This window comes from Gymnodraco acuticeps, unplaced genomic scaffold (assembly GCF_902827175.1).
Source record: "Gymnodraco acuticeps unplaced genomic scaffold, fGymAcu1.1, whole genome shotgun sequence".
Classification (NCBI taxonomy): Eukaryota; Metazoa; Chordata; class Actinopteri; order Perciformes; family Bathydraconidae; genus Gymnodraco; species Gymnodraco acuticeps.
Window position 1 is genome coordinate 452435 of NW_022990266.1, and position 20667 is coordinate 473101.

Genomic DNA, 20667 nt, shown 5'->3' on the forward strand with positions numbered 1-20667 from the left:
TGGTTTCAGGGAGTGGCACGACCTAAATACTGGAACATTCAGGTAGGGTAATAAAGTTCAGGTAGGTATAACGTTTTGCGAGTGTTTATTTAAAAAAAATATACTTGTTGTTTTTATATACCTAGTGTGATTTTATTGTATAGTGTGTTGGTAAAATATTTGTTGTTTTTATAATCCTACAGTGTGGTTTTATTAGTACATTGGTAAAATGTTTGTTTTTACATGCCTATAGTGTGTTGGTAAAATGTTTGAAATAAATCTGCCCCAGTTGGAGTCAAATGTTACCTATGTTTCTGTTTTTTTTTTATTGTGCAAGTACACCTACACACAATGACCTACAGTGTGGTTTTATTGTATTGTGCGTTGGTACAGTTACATACACACAGCTACACTTACACATAAACACCTACACATACCCACACAGCTACACACACCTACACATACCCACACAGCTACACTTACACATACACACCTACACATATACACACACACCTACATTTACACACACCTAGTACACACACTCACGCACACAAACATTTTTTTTTTTTTAATTATTTAAAAAAAAATATTTTATTTTTTTTGTGGGTGGAATGAATACCTATAGTGATGATTCAATGTAATACAATGATTTTTATAGTCTGGTACCTGAAAAAGGTCAAATGGCACTGATGGAACCAAATGTGCCCAAATGTGCCCAAAGCTTATTCCGCCTGGACTTTATTTTCATAAACCTCTCTAAAAAGGTCAAATGTCACTTGTTTTGCCTCAATCTTGATACAGGGTATAGGGTATATGTTATACTTTGGATTCCTAAAGCTTTTAGGCTACTAACCCATCATTCAAGGTTGGTCTTCACTATAAGTAATGGGTTTTCTTTAGGCGGAGAGACAGGAATTTAAATTGTTTTGCTATGTTCCATCTGAATTTACTCTGACACAGAAAAATCTATATTGATTCTGACACTTCTACATCCAACTCACAGATGTAACCTTGCTTTGATAACAACAATTATTCATATAAACCTTTTAGAAGTGAAGTTATAGTCATTTGTTCTGGGAATGTCATTTTCGAGCCTGAAACCTGAAAAACAGGCTTTGGGTTTAACAGGTTAATGATACTAATGGGCGGTAGTCCCGGATGTCGTCATGAAGGATTTTCAGAATAAAAGCTTAACAACTGGTTGTGCACAAGAACTTCTGGTTTTTCAGTATAAAACAGCATTTAAACTGACGGTATATTTAAGGTACATTATGCTATCAAAACATTGATTTTAATTTCTAACAGTCCCTCCTTACACACCTAAAAGGTGTGTATAATACTGAAATAAATGAGTTCTTCATCTGAACTCTGCATAGTACATAACTCATATATCAAAAACATACAATCAAAATGGAATGGTTCGAATAGCCTCAACTTTACAAAAATACAAAAATACCTTGACTGTATTCAAACATAAAAGTTTTACCTTGTGCATAACTTCTAGTGTTAACATTCAATATGGTTCTTCAAAATAGCAGCAATGGCTTGGTATCAGAACATTTCTTCCTCCCTCCTTTCACAGAAACCGTTCCCATACCACGCTCAGTGTTAAGGCACTTGTTTTTACAAAGTGAAAAGAAACGACCCATTTCAGAATAGCAATGATTTATAAAACATGGGATCCATCATATTAGAACAGTGAACAATAATAAAAATGAAATAAACTATCTTGGACCAGTGTAATGTAATAATACAAATATACCATCTTGGAATAGTATATTATAAATTGAAATGGATTCACTCCATTTTAGCATTTTATTTTGCTCACTTCTTCACATGATTTCATCATTTAAAGAATCACATTGGCTGGACATTCATTGAACAACCTGGTCTCTGAACAACCATATCATTTAACATCATTCAAACTAACTCATCATTTTCATTCATCTGTATACAGGGGTGGATCGTCCTGTTCTACTAGCATTTGTAACTGTCCCCCATGAGAAATGTACCCTCCCTCCTTTCATATCATTTAAGGTATGAAAGTAATATGTTCTCTAGAAGAGGCCGTTGTAATCAATCGGTATTTTAGGACATGGAATTAGTGCAACATCTAGGCCTCCCCTGGGCGCCCCTATGCTATCCTTGTACCCTGGAGCCTAAACTCCCCCTGGGACTGGTCTCTTAGCCCTACTGGCTTTGGGGTGTTCTGTTCTAATGCAGTGATAAAGTCCCTGAAATGGTGTGAAAACCGGTGGAATATCAATAACTCATTATACTCATTTATTTTCATTTCTGGTCTACTTAAATAACTATGCTAACCTCCTTAACAGTGTGTGGAACCTTGGGTGCCCGAGCATGTGATAATTACTCCCTCCTTTAACAAGGACTTTAAAAACAGAAGTCATTTCATTAATGGTTTGTAGTTTAATTCAGGAATTTTCACTCATGGCAGATATGTTTCTCCTTTTAAATAACATCTCTAAATGTCAGGTCATCACTGATTAAATGGATGAGCATTAAGAGGTGGTGGCACTTGTCTTTTAAAACTCATACTCTGATGCCGTGCACTCCCTCTGAAGCTGCAAGTAAGATTTAAAACATCTGCAGGGTGGGTTGAGCGACCCCTTATTTGTTGTCGAAAATATGCACCATTAAAATGAGTGATCCAAGGCCCTGCATGTATTACTCCCAATTATACTAGTTTTTAAAAAATGTAAATCTTCAATCGCTCTTTGCCTAGTTTCTTTTTTAAAAACTCTACATCTTGGACGACAAACAAATGTTGTTTCCACCTTAACAGTTCTCCTATGGTAATAACCATGCTACAATGGTGAAACCAATACTCTAGATTGGAATACTTTCTTTGGCTTGGTTCCAGCTCTACCTTTAACATTTTCCATTCAAATAAAGATTTGCCTGCTATCTATATTGTAACAAATTAAATCTTCCCCAAATTCTCACATGAATAAGAATCTCTATAAGAATAATTTGTTTATATGATGAAAAGATTGAATAATATGTTCTACCCTCAGTGTGTTTTTAGGATTATTTTCTAATAAGTGTGTAAACTCACTCACTCCTGTGTTCCTTCTCTCCCCCTCTGGTCGTCAAGCCACAACCCCCTCAGGTTCTGCTGGCCCATGCCAACTCCTCTGGTTTTGTCTTCTCCTCCGTCCTGTCTTCTCCTCAGTCCATCCGCACTTGGATCTTCCCGCTGTCTTTTCAGTGGCCCAACTGCTTTGCATTTCATCTCCTCCTTTTCAGTCTCTACGCTGTTGCATGGAGGGCGTATTCTGCTCTCATGTCCCACACTCTGCTCTTGTGCCAAATCTCGTGGCTCAGTTTGGAACTTCCTGTGGGGGACCGATGAGAGTTTGCCTCTTTGTCAGCATGCTGGTTTGGTTCTGGATGCCTCAGGTGGAGATGGTTCTGGATGCCTCAGGTGGAGATGGTTCTGGATGCCCCAGGTCGTTGTTGGTTCTGGATGCCTCAGGTCGTTGTTGGTTCAGCTCGGGTTGTCTGTCTGTTTGATGGAGGAGGAGGAGTCTCCTGTGGTGGGTTATTTTCCTGAAGATGAGGCTCGTAGCATTTCTGAGAGAGAGACCTCGAGAGAGAGAGAGAGAGAGAGAGAGAGAGAGAGAGAGAGAGAGAGAAGAGAGAGAGAGAGAAGTCGCTGATAGAGGAGAGATAGAGAGAGGTAGCGATAGAGATCCTAGATCTCTCATCTCGATCTACTCTCTCTTATCCTCGAGTCTCCTCCTCATCTCTCTGAGAGAGAGAGTAGCGATCTCGGGCCCCCGCATTACCCTATAGTTAATTCTAACACACTGAGGTAAAATATATCCAATCCTTTCCACTCTTATTTTCCTAATATTACTATCTGTCTTAGATGTTTAAATGTAATTAAACCCAATAATGTCTTACTAATGGTTGTGCCATATCCCTAAACATTGTTTCCACCCACTGTAACATGGCTACTCCAAATAACTCTTTCAGGAAACCATTTTCTTCTATAAATTAAAAATACCAACATGTTTCAAGCACCACATATTTCACAGACTATAAAAGAACGTCCCCATATTTTCTCCATTACTTTAAATCTCACTGTTATTTAGAACATAAGTAACTTTTGTGACTGGACATATCTGCAATGTCTCCACAATCTGCTGGGGAATTTTGTTCATAGAGTTTGTACGTACAAAGCTGTACTTGTGGGTTAGTAGCCTGTTTCTACTGTAATCATTTTCAATAATTGTGCTCAGGTCACCGGTTGGTTGTCCATAAACTTAACAGGGGGTGTTTCTGGCACAGACTAAAACATGGATCCAGTGTATTTGGAGATTCCCCTAATCTGTAAATCCCCATCACTGATTATCCCGATCACTTAAACCCATCTCATCATTTGATACAAGAACTGCATAGTTTTCAGCCTCCAGGAATTGTGTACAGATCCTTGCAACATGGGGCCGTGCATTATCATGCTGCAACATGAGGTGATGGTCGTGGATGAATGGCACAACAATGGGCCTCAGGATCTCGTCACGGTATCTCTGTGCATTCACAATGCCATCAATAAAATGCACCTGTGTTCGTCGTCCATAACATACGCCTGCCCATACGCCTGCCCATACCATAACCCCACCACCACGGGCCACTCGATTCACAACATTGACATCAGAAAACCGCTCACCCACATGACGCCACACACGCTGTCTGCCATCTGCCCTGAACAGTGAAAACCGGGATTCATCCGTGAAGAGAACACCTCTCCAACGTGCCAGACGCCATCGAATGTACGACGACGAACCGGAGTCAGGTCGAGACCCCGATGAGGACGACGAGCATGCAGATGAGCTTCCCTGAGACGGTTTCTGACAGTTTGTGCAGACATTCTTTGGTTATGCAAACCGATTGTTGCAGCAGCTGTCCGAGTGGCTGGTCTCAGACGATCTTGGAGGTGAACATGCTGGATGTGGAGGTCCTGGGCTGGTGTGGTTACACGTGGTCTGCGGTTGTGAGGCCGGTTGGATGTACTGCCAAATTCTCTGAAATGCCTTTGGAGACGGCTTATGGTAGAGAAATGAACATTCAATTCACAGGCAACAGCTCTGGTGGACATTCCTGCTGTCAGCATGCCAGTTGCACGCTCCCTGAAAACCTGCGACATCTGTGGCATTGTGCTGTGTGATAAAACTGAACATTTTAGAGTGGCCTTTTATTGTGGCCAGCCTAAGGCACACCTGTGCAATAATCATGCTGTCTAATCAGCATCTTGATATGCCACACCTGTGAGGTGGGATGGATTATCTCGGCAAAGGAGAAGTGCTCACTATCACAGATTTTTTCAGATTTGTGAACAATATGAGAGAAATGGTTATTTTGTGTATATAGAAAATGTTTTAGATCTTTGAGTTCATCTCATGGAAAATGGGAGCAAAAACAAAAGTGTTGCATTTATATTTTTGTTCAGTGTATATTTCAACAGTTTTACGACAAACTGTGACTTTTTTTACATGGAAATGATTTTTTAAGATTGACAAACATCATATGTGTAATTCGTGGCACAATTCAAACAGGATCGAAAGATACGTTTTCTCTCTCCATTGACTTCAATACATTATTTTCCGAAATAAGGTCCCATGGACCGGAAGTAGATGGGCGTGACTTTGCCACTCTGTCATTATTCAGCAGTCATTCATCTGGGCAGGCAACATTTACTTCATAGTGACAAGTTAAAGGAGAGCAACGTCTGCTGACACTTAAAGGAGCATTCCTCGTGTGTGTGTAATGTGGTCTCGGTCCATTGTTGTGGTGCTTCTGCACTGTACTGCCTAAACCATGATTAAGATTATTTCTATATTTGCTATATACTCCTACTCGCTACATATTGTCTTTGTGTTTTCCCGCCTTTGATTGTCTGCCCCGCCCTGTATTTTTCCACCTGGGTATATTCACTGCTGTATTTGTGTTTTTGCCCGCCCTCTCCAGCTATGTCTAGTCTATGTGAGTAGTGTCTCTGTATATGCCTCTCCTTCACAGGGCTCTCTGTTGTCAATGCTCCCGCAGATGTCTCCTACTATTCTGCTTCTGCTACTCAATGTTTTCTTAGATTTCTGCAAGAGGAGAGCTTATTTAGTGAACATTTTGCGAACAGTTTAGTACTAAACCTGTGCTTATCTGCTTTCATGACAGTGCAGGAGTAACTCTAAAATGTATGCATATATTTTCTATCCTCAGTGGTGGTGTTGTACATACAAGGCCTGGGGACCAAGGAGTGGAGAGAGGTGAGTGAATGAAATGCTTTTCAAAATTCAATTAAATCAACCTGTGAGATTTAAAGATTAAAATGATAACTAGGCTGATCAAAGTTTGTGCTTTGTGGAAAGATCAGATGGGTGGTAATAAGCTGCTTGCATATTTAGACGTGTGACATGTAATGGTACTGTTAGCAGGAGCAGTAGAGGTACTCAGTGGTGGAATTTAACTAAGTACAAATACTCGAGTACCTTATTTAAATAATTGAGGTACTTGTACTTTACTTGAGTATTTTCACATTATGCTACTTTATACCCAGTAGATTTTTTTTGACAGATTTAGTTACTAGCAACTTTGCAGATTTAGATTAATATAAAATATAAATCAACTAATACATTATGATATATTTTGATAGGTTAAGCTACCGAGTAGTGTAAAGTTATTTAAATGAACCCCACCTTTACCAAGTGCAACACTGAAGTGATGAACACATTAAATCATTAAATCATTAAATCATCAATCAATTATAATAGGATAATTGTATAAAAAGATGTATGGTGATAAAAGGCTTAGACACTTAAATCATATTTTGATGCTAATACTTTTTTTATTTAATTTGAAATGTTCTTGTAACTAAGTATTTTTACACTAGTTTTGATACTCTTACTTAAGTAGATCATTTGAGTACTTCTTCCACCTCTAGTACATACATTGTATCAGTGCTAGCAGTGATCTGTAGCAGTTTATTGATGGGACACTGGTTTATCCATACTGTATGTAATTTCTAAATATGTATTATTTTTTCAAAAATAATTACATTTTCAAAAATGTGTTATACTAATAATCTTCACTGGTGAGCCTTAGTTACAATTCTTTGAAGCCTACAACCTATACAATCTCCATGGCCTTTAACACTCCAGCCTTCCTGTGTTGGGTATTATAAATGATTTTAGGCTGCACCAATAACTGCCACCTGCCATTACTCTTTTAAGAAGAATGTATTACTACAATGTGTGAACAGTACACACATTGCAGTAATACATACTACTTAAAAGAGTAATGTGTTCTGTTCATTTTAGTTAAGTTCACAGACTGTTCTTTGTGGGAAATGGAAAGCAGGAAAAGCACAAAAATCAGTCTTCAAAAAGGCAAAGAGTCTAAGAAAAAAAGGTCAAGGTTAACAATAACTGCAATCCTTTAAAAAGCATTTATCATTCTTAGCATAGTTGAGATTACAAAATGTAAAAAGTGGCCTTTGCTTCCCTCCAGTAAGGTCACAACTAAAGAGCGTCTTAGTAGCCGTGAAGCAAAGTGCCCTGTGACGGTCACACTGATCACACTGCATACAGCAAACAGAGCGTAATAAAAAGCTAAGCCCTTCTGTGAAGCCTGAGCATCCAAATATAGGAATTCATAAATTGGAAACCCAACTGAGACGCGTTGGGAGGTCGGCCTGGAACGATGTATTGCTCTCTGCCTCAGAGTCTCACAGAGTCATTTCTGCTCTGTGCTATCACAGAAAATCAGTCCTGCCTCAGTGGGGGTCCAAACACATACATATAGATCTCAATCAGCCTCACAGGAGAGGAGGCACACTGTAAGGGCCAAACAAGAACATATTGAGTTGTTTGAAGCTTGTAGAGTGTGATGCATCTGGTTAAAGTTGCAGCAGGGGAGAGAGAGTTGTTGTTACGGTTTGGGAAAGGTAGGACCCAAAAGCAGATTACAACAAAAAAAAAAGCCAAAGGTCTACAAACAAAAGCGAGCTTTATTTCAAAGCCGATCAGCAAAATAGCATGGCATGGATAGCACAGAGGTAACACGAGGAAAATACAATACCCAAAACACGGTCGTGACCAACATGGAGGGAGACAGGAAAAAACCAACAATGAACCGACACCGAACACAGGAAGAGACAAGACTAAATACAGGGAGGGGTAATCACAAGACGAGAAACAGCCGGGCAGGGAAGGAGAAACACAAGGGCAACAGGTGAACACAATAAGACAATTAGACACACCAGGGAAACTAACGACAGGGAGGAAAACACAGGGAGACGGACCAGACAAGAAACAAGGAGGAAAACATGAGAGGGAGAACAGAACAGCAAAATAACCCCACAACTAGACACAACACAACTCAAACACTGACATAACCCCCCCGTCAAGGGACGGATTCCAGACGTCCCTACACAAAGTCAAACATTTCCAACTCGGTGGGTGGAGGGGGTCCGGAGGACGGGTCTGGATCGACAGCCCAGGAAAAGCATAGTTCATTGAGGGGTTCTCGGGCGGGCGGCCCGGGGGCAAGGCAGAGTCCATGGAGGGGGTCTCGGGCGGACGGCCCCGGGGCAAGACAGAGTTCATAAAGGGGAGAAGGCCACAGCGGGCAAACTCAGGGGGTCGGGCTCGAGGGCGAAGACCGCGGCACTCAGGGGGCCGGGCGCGAGGGCGAAGACCGCGGCCGGGAAAGTCAGGGGGCCGGGCTCTAGGGCAAAGACCGCGACGGGACAACTCCGGAGGACGGGCAGGTAGGCGCTGACGGGACATCTCCGGAGGCCAGGCAGCACCCGGTGTCGGCCAGACAGGAACCGGAGCCGGTGGGACAGGCGTAGACGGGATCCTGGACATGACATGGGCTGGTGTCAATGGGATCCCGGATGGAGCAAGGGCTGGTGTCGATTGGACCACCAACGCAACAGGGCAAGGAGTAGGCAGGACCCCCGGCAGAAGAGTAGTCGGCGGGACCTCCAACGGCACAGGACATAGGGCTGGCAGGACCCCCGGCAGAAGAGTAGTCGGCGAGACCTCCAACGGCACAGGACAAAGGGTTGGCAGGACCCCCGGCAGAAGAGTAGTCGGCTGGACCTCCAACGGCACAGGACATAGGGTTGGCAGGACCCCCGGCAGAAGAGTAGTCGGCGGGACCCCCAACGGGACAGGACATAGGGTTGGCAGGACCCCCGGCAGAAGAGTAGTCGGCGGGACCCCCAACGGGACAGGACATGGAGTTGGCAGGACCCCCAGCGGAACCTCCAACGGACCAGGACATTGGGTAGGGACTCAAGAAGGAACTCGAGAGGAGACTTGAGAGGTGACTTGAGAGGGAACTCGACAGATGACTTGAAAGAGAACTCGAGAGGGAACTTGAGACGAGACTTGAGAGGGAACTCGAGAGGAGACTGGAGAGGTGACTCGAGAAGGGACTCGAGAAGAGACTCAAGAGGGGACTCGAGAAGCGACTCGAGAGGGGACTCGAGAAGTGACTTGAAAGGGAACTCGAGAAGTGACTTGAAAGGGGACTCGAGAAGTGACTTGAAAGGGGACTTGAGAGGCAGAGGGAACTCGAGAGGTGACTTGAGAGGGAACTCGAGAGGAGACTCGAGAGGTGACTTGAGAAGGAACTCGAGAGGAGACTTGAAAGGGGACTCGAGAGGGAACTTGAGAGGGGACTCGAGAAGAGACTCGAGAGGGGACCTGAGAAGGAACTTGAGAGGGGACTCGAGAGGAGACTTGAGACTGTCGGTACGCCGACAGAACACGGGGAGCTGGCGTCGGCCAGGGAGCCAGTACTGGAGCCGAAACTGGAGCCAGAAACATGGCTGCTGGGGCCGGAACCATGGCTGCTGGGACCAGGACTAAGGCTGGAACCATGGCTGCTGGGACCAGGACTAAGGCTGGAACCATGGCTGCTGGGGCCGGAACGATGGCTGCTGGGGCACGGGCTGGAATCCTGGCCCTGCGTCTCCTAGAGGCCATTTGGAGACACCGTGGACCTCTACCAGGATAGTAGTCGGATCCCAAGAAAGGGTTAGAGGCTTGAGCAAAGTTTCCAGGACTACTGGTAAAAAGTTGTAGCCACTCAGGCCACAAACTCCTAAGCCAGGGCTTGCGAGCAATCTCCTGGCGTTCCTCCTTCAAATCAGCCACTCTACCCCGTATAGATAATGCGTCATACCACGTATACAAAATTTACTCCAGAGAGTACCCAAGACGTTCCGCCTGTAGCATCAAAAAAAGCTGAATCTGCTGAGTCCAAAGCTGGTCGGTTCATTCTGTTACGGTTTGGGAAAGGTAGGACCCAAAAGCAGATTACAAAAAAAAAGGCTACGGTCTACAAACAGAAGCAAGCTTTATTTCAAAGCCGATCAGCAAAATAGCATGGCATGGATAGCACAGAGGTAACACGAGGAAAATACAATACCCAAAACACGGTCGTGACCAACATGGAGGGAGACAGGAACAAACAAACAATGAACCAACACCGAACACAAGAAGAGACACGACTAAATACAGGGAGGGGTAATCAGGAGACGAGAAACAGCCGGGCAGGGAAGGAGAAACACAAGGGCAACAGGTGAACACAATCAGACAATTACACACACCAGGGAAACTAACGACAGGGAGGAAAACACAGGGAGACAAGAAACAAGGAGGAAAACATGACGGAGAACAGAAAAGCAAAATAACCCAACAACTAGACACAACAAAACTCAAACCCTGACAGTTGTAGCGAGATGTTATATAAAATATCTGCATTGCATTGTTTTGCTGGTTCCTATAGTCCATTATGTTCCACGTGAAAAACATGTCAGGACAGAACAAAAACAGTAGTAGTTGTGCATTGCTGTAGTTTTTGAATTTGCTACAGCATGAATGTACACAAAGAAAAAAATGTTTTTATGGGCACAATATATGGCCGGCATCTTTAACATTTGTCATGATTGAGCGCAGAGCAGGGTGGACCCAAATGCAGAACGTACACAAATATAAACAGAAAAATACTTGTAGTCAGTATAGCAGGACAAGGCAAGGCCAAACAAAAGCAGGCAAAAAACTCTCCAGGACACTTCAGAACTCTGCCAACAACTAACAGTAAACCATAACTTTGATGCATCAATAAATAAATCAAAGTGTATTTATATAGCCCAATATCACAAAGTTTACATTTTTCTCAGTGGACTTTACAGTTAATACATAATATGAATATGAATATGACACCCTCTGTCCTTAGTTCCTCACAACCAACAAGGAACCAACAAAACTCCCAGAAAAACGCTGCAGTTAATGGGGGGTAAAACGGAAGATTTCCATACAAATGTGGACCTTGATTGCCACTGACCGTACGGTGTGCAACCAATGAGATCACAGCTAGTGTGATGTAGCCAGTCACAATGTAAACAAAACCATGTGTCAACCATTAGGCGCTTTCACACCGGAGTACTTTTCCCAGTATAGTTCCGATAGTTCTTGAAATGTTGCGTTCACACCAAAAAAACTAACTAGAACTTAGTTCATGAGAACCTTTTCACCCCCTTTTCAGTCCCTGCTAGAGAGCAGGTACTTTCATGGGAGAAAAAGGTTCCCATTTCTGATTGCATGCATGTTTTGCATGCAGGATTACAAACCACGCCCCGTAAAACTCTGAAAAGTTTTGTGAAGCAGCCATTGTATTTGCTGGCATTAGCATTAGCCCAGCGCACCAACGGAGTAGGGCTAATTTATGGCAACACAAAAGAAAACATGGGAGCAGTCGAGTGATGAGGAAGTGTCGGCGTTCTGGGAGTCCCAGCAGCTTCTACTGAAGCCAGTCCCCAACTCCAGGGTCTTCCGGCCGGGGACTTCGGGTGGCAGTATACGCCGTGAAGTTGTTTGCGGCCTGTCAGTAAACCCAAAGCAGAAGAAGTGACGACAGCGGCTTCATTTGCCTAATCCTCCCTCAGGGACGTATTCCGGTGCTTTTATACCTAGGCCCTCTGGCCCTCCAAAAAAAAAAAGTTATTACCAGGGTTTGTACGGTCATTGACAACCTGGAAAAGTCTTGGCAATTTAAAATGCAAATTCCAGGCCCTGGAAAAGTTATGGAAAACAATATTTTTCCCAAAGTTTTGGAAAAGTCATGGAAATGTAACTAAAGTTGCGTCAAATATAATTTACATTTTATCTAATCGCCGAAATAATCTGCGGTCGCGAGCTGTTATTTTTCAATATATGAAGCGCGAGCTGTGGGCTCGAGTCTTCCTGCCTGTCGGGCCGGCTGAACTCTGCTGCTCCGGGATGAGGGTCAGCTACATTAGCTACGGTGCGTTCGTTAACTGTGCAGAGTAGTCACTGTGGCACAGACTGCACCGCTGGTGAACAGCTGTTAGAACGGGCCGTTCAGGTGTTCAGAGCAGAGCGGCAGAGCGTGATGTGAACTGAAAAGTTTTTCTGTCGCAATATCATGAATCGTTGAGCTAGCTAGCTAGCTAGCATACATTGTCACTATCTGCTAACGTTAGCTTTAGCCTTCGTTTTCTAATAGTTTTTTTCATAGGCTATAAACAGAGGTGGTATAAGTATAGATATTGTGCTCGAGTAAAAGTAGAAGTACTCAGATCTTGTACTTTAGTAGAAGTATTCAGATCTTGTACTTAATAAAAAGTAGAAGTACTAGAGTGTTGGAATACTCTATCACAGTAAAAGTCCTGCATTCAAAATGTTCCTCAAGTAAAAGTAGAAAAGTATTATCATCAAAATATAGTTAAAGTAGCGACAGTAAAAGTAGTCATTGTGCAGATTCAACCCAGTCTCATGGCATTTCGTGTTCACCAACACGATTTTTAATCTATTGATTCGTGTTCACCAAAACAGTTTTTCCCCTTTTTTTCGTGTTGCACAGCACGATTTTAAAAGAAATGTATTTCTACTGGTAATGTGTTTCGTGCCTGCAGCACGTCTTTTTCTCCGGTCGGGTCGTGGAAGACCGGAAGCTGTGTGGTTCATAAAAACATGTTCTTACTCAATATCAAGCCACAGTTATTGCTTTTATTTTAAATCGTATAATTTCGGACTTTTGTAGCCGTCTGTGAGGAAAATAAATGGGGCTCAGAGCCTCAGAATACTGAAATCTGTATTTTAAAAAAAAAATTTCCTTCTAATTTGTTATTTTTTTCTAAATAACACACTGTTATATTTACTCACCAATAACACACAATTATCCTTGCTTTTATTTATTGGTTTAATTCCATAATCTCGGGCTTTTTTGGCGTCCGTCAGGAACTGAATTTCAAAATAAAAATAACCGGAAACAGACGTAGGCATTTCGAGCGATTACCCAAGATCCTCAGCTATGGTTTAAGCTCGCTGATTGGATATTTTAGCCGCAATGCATGCTGGGATTTGGTGTTTATATTATATGAAATCCGGAAAATATTTTTAAAAGAATCAAATAATACTTAATTCCGAGTGCTCTTGCTTTTCTCTTTGAAAGTCATCACATATCGGCATTGTAATACACGGTTCGGCTGCATTACATATTACAGATCTGCCGTAGTTCTTTATTTATAGAGCCCTGATGAGAAGACCTTTGGAAAAACTGAAGAAATGCCGCCGAAACTGAATACTTGGATCGTGGATCATAAATATATCAACAATTAAACAACATCTTCAATTTCTCTTCACACAATACGTCTCCTTGCAGTATCAACACTAATTCGGCTGACTTTTACATTTGATCTAATTCATAGATAGGTTATATTTATCGTTGAATGTAAGAATGTAAATACTGAGTCTGAAATAGTATAGCAATATGCTGTAAAATTATGTGAAAGCATGAATAAAACTACACATCTTCAGATGTTGTACATACATAAGTGTCCTACACTAATAATATAATAAAACAGTTATTATGGCTGTGTGTCCTTGTGTGCACCTCCTAGTGGTTAAAGCACGTGATTGAATTATTGTTTTTATGTGTTATATTTGATTACAAAAATATTAAGAGTACATACTTTCATAGGGGAAAAGTAGAAGGTTTGTGATAGAAATATAGAATATAAAAAAGCAAGAAGATACTGTAAGTGATCTCTACAATAAAACAGTTTAGTGCAGGATGTACAAAGATATTAATAGGAGGAGGTGCAAAACAGAAAAACGAATTAACCTTTATTTAAACATTAAATAACAGATTAAGGTCTTCTTTTAAATAAGAAAAAAACTTTGGGGGTATCTATCTACAGATAAATATTAAGCCTGACAAAGTACTTATTAACGTCTAATATATTGCTTTCCTGCAATGTTAACTATGTTGAAGCACTTATTTTAACTGATATTATACATATGAATTATACTCTTATTTATGTAGATAGTATAAGAAATGTGCAGAATATGACAGTTTAATGGTGGAGGTACACACATATTGATAGATGTCTTGTAATGCACTGTTGAGGAACCTGTGACCCAAGTTTTTCATTCATTGCATAACTACACCGTAGTTGTGTATATGATATGTCAATAAACCTTTGAAAATCTTGAAATCTTGAAAGGGATGTGGAAAATAGCCATAATATACAGTCTTTAATTAACTATTAGTAGAGAATAACGAGTAATGAATATACTTTATTACTCGTTTCCATTCATGTCAATTGCAGATACATGTTTAGTCTTCTCAAGCACCAACTATCAAATATCTCTCCTGATTGTTGGCACTTGACAATCACCTTACCTGAATTTTACTCAGGTGTAACTAAAGTCTGATTTAAGGGTTGTTTATATTTCACATAATTAATCAGAATCTGCAAAGTAACTCAAATAAATGCAGTGGAGTAAAAATACCAGGTTAACCTCTGAATTGTAGTGGAGTAGAATTACAAAGTAACAATGAGCTGTCATGTGGGTATATATTAATGCTGCGCATTATGGACACAAGCGATTTTCACCCATTTATTAATTATATGTTTTAGATTTGATAACACCAATGTGTTTGATACTGGCAACTTCTAATTGTGGGAAAAACGAAAACGTTCAGTCGAGACGTCCCATAGAACATTTTGCGAAACACAATAGCCAGCATGTGTAGTTCTGGGGGGGCGTTCGATTCCAGTTTTGGATAGTCTGGCGTGGTTTCGTTCCATTTCAAACAGCTGTTTGACGCTCGATGTAACCTTGGCGCACTGCCACTCCAACATCCAATCCCAGAGCTTGAAGATTAATCACGGGGACTGTAGTCCTAAACGATAGCTGGGGATTATGGGTAGTGTATTGTCTTCGGCCATCCTAAACTCAGAAATGTTGACAATCGCAATGATGCTCGAAATGTCCCTTATAGGCCTACGTCTGTTTCCAGTTATTTTTATTTTGAAATTCAGTTCCTGACGGACGCCAAAAAAGCCAGAGATTATGGAATTAAACCAATAAATAAAAGCAAGGATAATTGTGTGTTATTGGTGAGTAAATAACAGTGTGTTATTTTGAAAAGAATAACAAATTAGAAGGAAAAAAAGATTTTAAAAATACAGATTTCTGTATTCTGAGGCTCTGAGCCCCATTTATTTTCCTCACAGACGGCAACAAAAGTCCGAAATTATACGATTTAAAATAAAAGCAATAACTGTGGCTTGATATTGAGTAAGAACATGTTTTTATGAACCACACAGCTTCCTGTCTTCCATGACCCGACCGGAGAAAAAGACGTGCTGCAGGCACAAAACACATTACCAGTAGAAATACATTGCTTTTAAAATCGTGCTGTGCAACACGAAAAAAAGGGGAAAATTGTGTTGGTGAACACGAATCAATAGATTAAAAATCGTGTTGGTGAACACGAAATGCCATGAGACTGGGTTGGCAGATTGGTCTATTTCAGAATAATATATATGATATTACATTACATTGCATTTAGCTGACGCTTTTATCCAAAGCGACTTACAATAAGTACGTTCGACCAACAAAATACAAACTTGAAGAAAACAGAATCATATAAGTACATCAAGTTTCATAGAGCAAAAACATTTCAAGTGCTACTCAACTGGCTTTAGATAAGCCAGTCCTTTATTAGTATATAAGTGCTTTGTTAGTAATTATATCGCTCGAAGTGGAGTCGAAAGAGATGAGTTTTCAGTCTGCGCCGGAAGGTGTGTAAGCTTTCTGCTGTCCTGATGTCAATGGGGAGCTCATTCCACCATTTTGGAGCCAGGATAGCAAACCCACGTGTTTCTGCTGATGGGAACTTGGGTCCCCCTCGCCGTGCGGGAGCAGCGAGCCGTTTGGCTGATGCAGAGCGGAGTGCACATGCTGGGGTGTACGGTTTAACCATGTCCTGGATGTAGGAAGGGCCAGATCCATTCGCAGCATGGTACGCAAGTACCATTGTCTTGAAGTGGATTCTAGCAGTTACCGGTGATATGTTTTGTAATGATTGATCATGAAAGTGTTCTCAAAGCTGGTAAAGGTGCAGCTAGTTGTAATGACTTTGTGTACTGCAGGGTAGCTTGTGGATTTACTCCAGGTGGAACTAAAGTCTGATTTAACACTTGGTTATATTTCACATCATTCATCCACATCTGTGAAGTAACTAAAGGTATTAAATATATGTAGTGGAGTAGAAGTACACGTTTTCCTCTGAATTGTAGAGGAGTAGAAGTACAAGGTAGCAAAACATTGAAATACTCAAATAAAGTACAAGTATCTCAAAATTGTACCCACATATAGTACTTGTTGAGTTTATGAACTTAGTTACTTTTCACCAGTGGTTATAAAGATAGAAAGACTAAGCCTTGCACAGAGGCATGAAAATACATTTTCAAAATGCTCAACAGTCCTGTCAAAATTATAAACTGACTGCTACACGATTAAAATAAATGCTTTTATATATTTCTATTAGATGTGACTCTTTGGCGTTTCTGTTATTATTAACACTGCTGCTTTAGTTGTTCTGACTGCTAAAATCATCTGTTATTCCTAATGTTAAAGCCGATATTCCGTGGGGTCGGGGGCTCGGATCCTTGTCACCTTTTATCATATCTGATGAGTTTGCATCCCTGACTACAGTTGCTTTAGCGTGTAGAAGCTAGTAAGCCTACTATTTGATTTGTTTTAGATAGGCACTACATGTTTCATATGCAGACCTTATTTTCCTGTTCCATGTTCAAATAAACCATTTTCAGTGGTAATTATTTTTTGCTAATGGAAAATTAGGTAAAAGTAATTGAGAAGTCATGGAAAGGTCATTGAAAATCATTGGTGAAAAAGTGTATGAACCCTGTATTACGTCACAGCGTATACTTCAGCGGAATATCAAAACAACGGCCCGGGGTGCAAAACGCATCAATGAAAGCGACCCTCCACCACACAAAACAACACCTGTAAATAACCCAATTTGTGTTCTTTGAAATTGAAAAGGATATTGCATTGTGTTTGTTACTTACGTTGCAGTTGTATGTCTTAAGTGTAATTTGGCATGCTTTTATTTTGAAGGCGAGTTTACGCTGTTGACAGCAAGTGTTGTTGCTATGGAAATAAGAAAAGCTTCACAGCGGGCGGAACTTGTCATAAAGTCCGCGATAATAAAACCCACCGATTTAGAGGGAATATGATTGGTCAATTGTACTAATTTGACATTACTCTCTCGTTCAGTTACTATAGCGGGCCCTCTGTGAATTTACAGCAGGACAACCAATCAGCTCCTATCTTCACCTCGCAGAGACGAGCTTCTTTCATTTAACCCTTCACATTCAAACAGAAACTGAATAGGCAGATTCGAAGGATTTGTTTCTTTGGATATGTTATTTTAAATACAATTAAATCAAGTTATTTTGGTAAAACCAATGAAAAATATAACTAAAAAAATATTTAAATTCTTTTTTTAATGTTTTTAAATATTATTTTGTAGAATATCTAGGGCCCTGACGGCTCGCCACTGTGATGAACTAAGTACTGGGAACTAAGTACGGCAAAGTACTTGGTGTGAAAGCGCCTATTGTGTTCCAAGAGAATCATATGTACAAAAAGTAGTAGCTCTGTAGGGACTTTGCTTGGGAACTGAAGAGTTGTGTTAGTGTATTCTAGAACACCGAAGTCAGGAGAGACTGAAAAGAGTCAAGGGAAGCTTATAAAAGTTAACAGCATTTAATTACACAAAAGATGCGGTGGTGTACAAAATAAAATGTGCGAGTGGAGGCGCTCTCCTCATCCGACCGGTCAGTCCAGGTCAGCAGGTAGAAGAGGTCAATTATTGGCTTGCTCTTCCTGTTGTCATCTGAGGTCTTCTCCTATTGGCCGGCGTCGTCGGGGGCGGGTCCAATGCAATTCCTGCCTTTTCCTGTTGTTAAATAATATCATTCTGGTGTCTGTGGCTATTTAAACATTCCCTAATAAACGTTATTCAGCGGTAATGAATGAGTGCTAAACCCAGTGTGCTCAGTGTACAACATCACATGTAATTTCACCTTTGATTCACGGTTTGAAAATGCAGCATTTCGCCACATGCTAATGCTAACCGGAAGTGAATAATTTTCAGAATAAAAGTATTAAGTTAATAGTTAGTGAACTTCCGGTTTTTCAGAATAAAACTGATTTAAATTAAATAGTGTATTTCATTCAAATTACGCCATATCAACATTGATTTTAATTTCTAACCATTGCCGGTTCAAGTCCTTGGACCTTAAGCAAGGCACCGAACCCCCAACTGCTCCCTGACGCTGGAGAACCTGGCAGCCTCTTCACTCTCGCACCTCTCAATATAAATGTGTTTGTGCATATGTGTATTCAGACTAATCTGTATGCATGTGTGTATTGTGTAAAGTGTGCAGGCAATACCAGTGGAAAACTTATTTTACTTATTATTTTAATAGAGGCTTGTCTTACCCTATCTCAGTTATCCCTTAAACCCTAACCCTTCAACCAAAGGAGACATATTATTAAGCTAATGTTAGCTTTGTTAGTTCATTTAGTTCAACAATCATGACCTCTAGGAAGTGGGCACACACATTTGGTAAGAACTTATGTTACCCTTTTTATTTAGTGGTGCTTAAATGTCTGTGTAGTATACATTGACAATGAACAAAAACAGCTGGAGTTTCCAGATACAGTTTGTCCATTTTCACAAAACATTATTTAGCATTTACTTTTGACTTAAACCGGTTTCTGCTATGCTCATAGAGACAATATACCTTTTTGAGCTTCTGAGTGAGTTGCTGTGACCATTTACGTTGCTGGGAGCGATAGAGCAAAAATCCTATCACAGATTTAGAAACTGTGCAAGATAAACTCTAAAGCCTCCATCCAAGCACAGTTGGGAAATATCATAGCTCGCTTCTGCTTCTCTAAGCAGATAAAACTTTATCTGGGAGCATCCTAAACCTTATTTATCTCGCTGCCTCTCTATTTCAGCGGCTTCCCTTTAACTGTTTGTTACAGCAGAAACAGAGCCATGTGGTTTGGCTGTGTCTGTGTTTACCACTGCTCTTTATTTTTGAATAATCCGAGCTTTCTTCAGGCCTGGGTTGCCAGTTTGGGGTGCAGCCACTTTTGGAGATCTTCCATATGGTTGCAGGTCCCACTCAGCCACCCACTTCCTCCTCCGTCTGCCTGGACTCTGGCGTAGCTGTCTGTCAACAAGCATAGGAAACAAGCTTCCTCCCTGCAACACGGTACTGTCAGCAGCTTGTACTGTGTGGGCTGTCGGAACACATTGGAGGATTTGGCTCCAGGCACTTTTTGATGCAATTAGCAGAAAATCTAGTTTAAAAATTAATGTGGAGAAAGAATAATAAAATATCTGCCAACTATCTGGTGGGTGACAGAGAACAACCTGCACAGAAATCATAACAAACAAAAAGAGACGCTGTCGAAAAACAGAGCTTATTAAAGATACTTGTCAGTTGGTGTGTATGTGTATCTCATTATTTGAAACCAGTGTCCTACTTTCCCCCTCAGTGATGGACTTGTTACCCAAACCTACAACACTCATCCCTATTTTTTTATTTGAGAAAGTATTACTTACTAGGTAGCAGTTCTTTATCATAAAACAGCATCCACCCATTTCTTGTCTTTTTAATGACCAGTGACATTGTCGAAGTTCTCAGGGCTCCAGCTTCTTCTTCTTCACCATGTAATAAAGGTTTGTGGCATTTGAAGTCTGTGAAATAATGTAGAGGTTGGTTAGTGTGTATCCACATCAATTGAATATAAGGGGAAAAAATGAACTGATGTAAATGCAGTGTGGTCATAGATTGTGTATAACTATAGTATCTCCTGCTTTTTATTGGGGGAAAAGTGCAGAGCTTCCCCGAGGCGTGACATAAACAAAGCAGCTGCCAAGGGCCACCAGGGGCCCCACATGAACTGAACGTGTGTACTCTGTTCAGGTGCCTCTGCTCATTTCTGTTAATTATTTAAACATGCAGATGTGCCATTTATACACCCATGCATAGTCTACATGTGTACAATACATTTGTGACAGCTTTAAGGTGAAATACTGTATAATAGAGTCTGACTCTTGGCAAAAATAACCTCCTACTTCTGGCACATACACATGGATGTTAACATATTGGGATTTAAACTTTAACCCCACGTATTTGATGGGGTAGGAAGAGCATTTAACATGTTTGTTGGATCTCAGCGATTCACACATAAACGGTAACAGTTCATGTAAACATCATAATAGTTAGGC

At 40.9% G+C, this 20667-nt stretch overlaps 1 protein-coding gene across 2 annotated transcripts in view; it reads left to right on the forward strand.

The window, feature by feature from the left end:
* Positions 1 to 20667, forward strand: part of cpne9 (copine family member IX) — a 227939-nt gene that overhangs the window by 61703 nt on the left and 145569 nt on the right. For both annotated transcript variants that reach the window (XM_034220741.1, XM_034220743.1), the window contains exon 3: positions 6220 to 6266. In XM_034220741.1, the coding sequence (XP_034076632.1) occupies positions 6220 to 6266 (47 nt within the window). The remainder of the gene's footprint in view (positions 1 to 6219; positions 6267 to 20667) is intronic.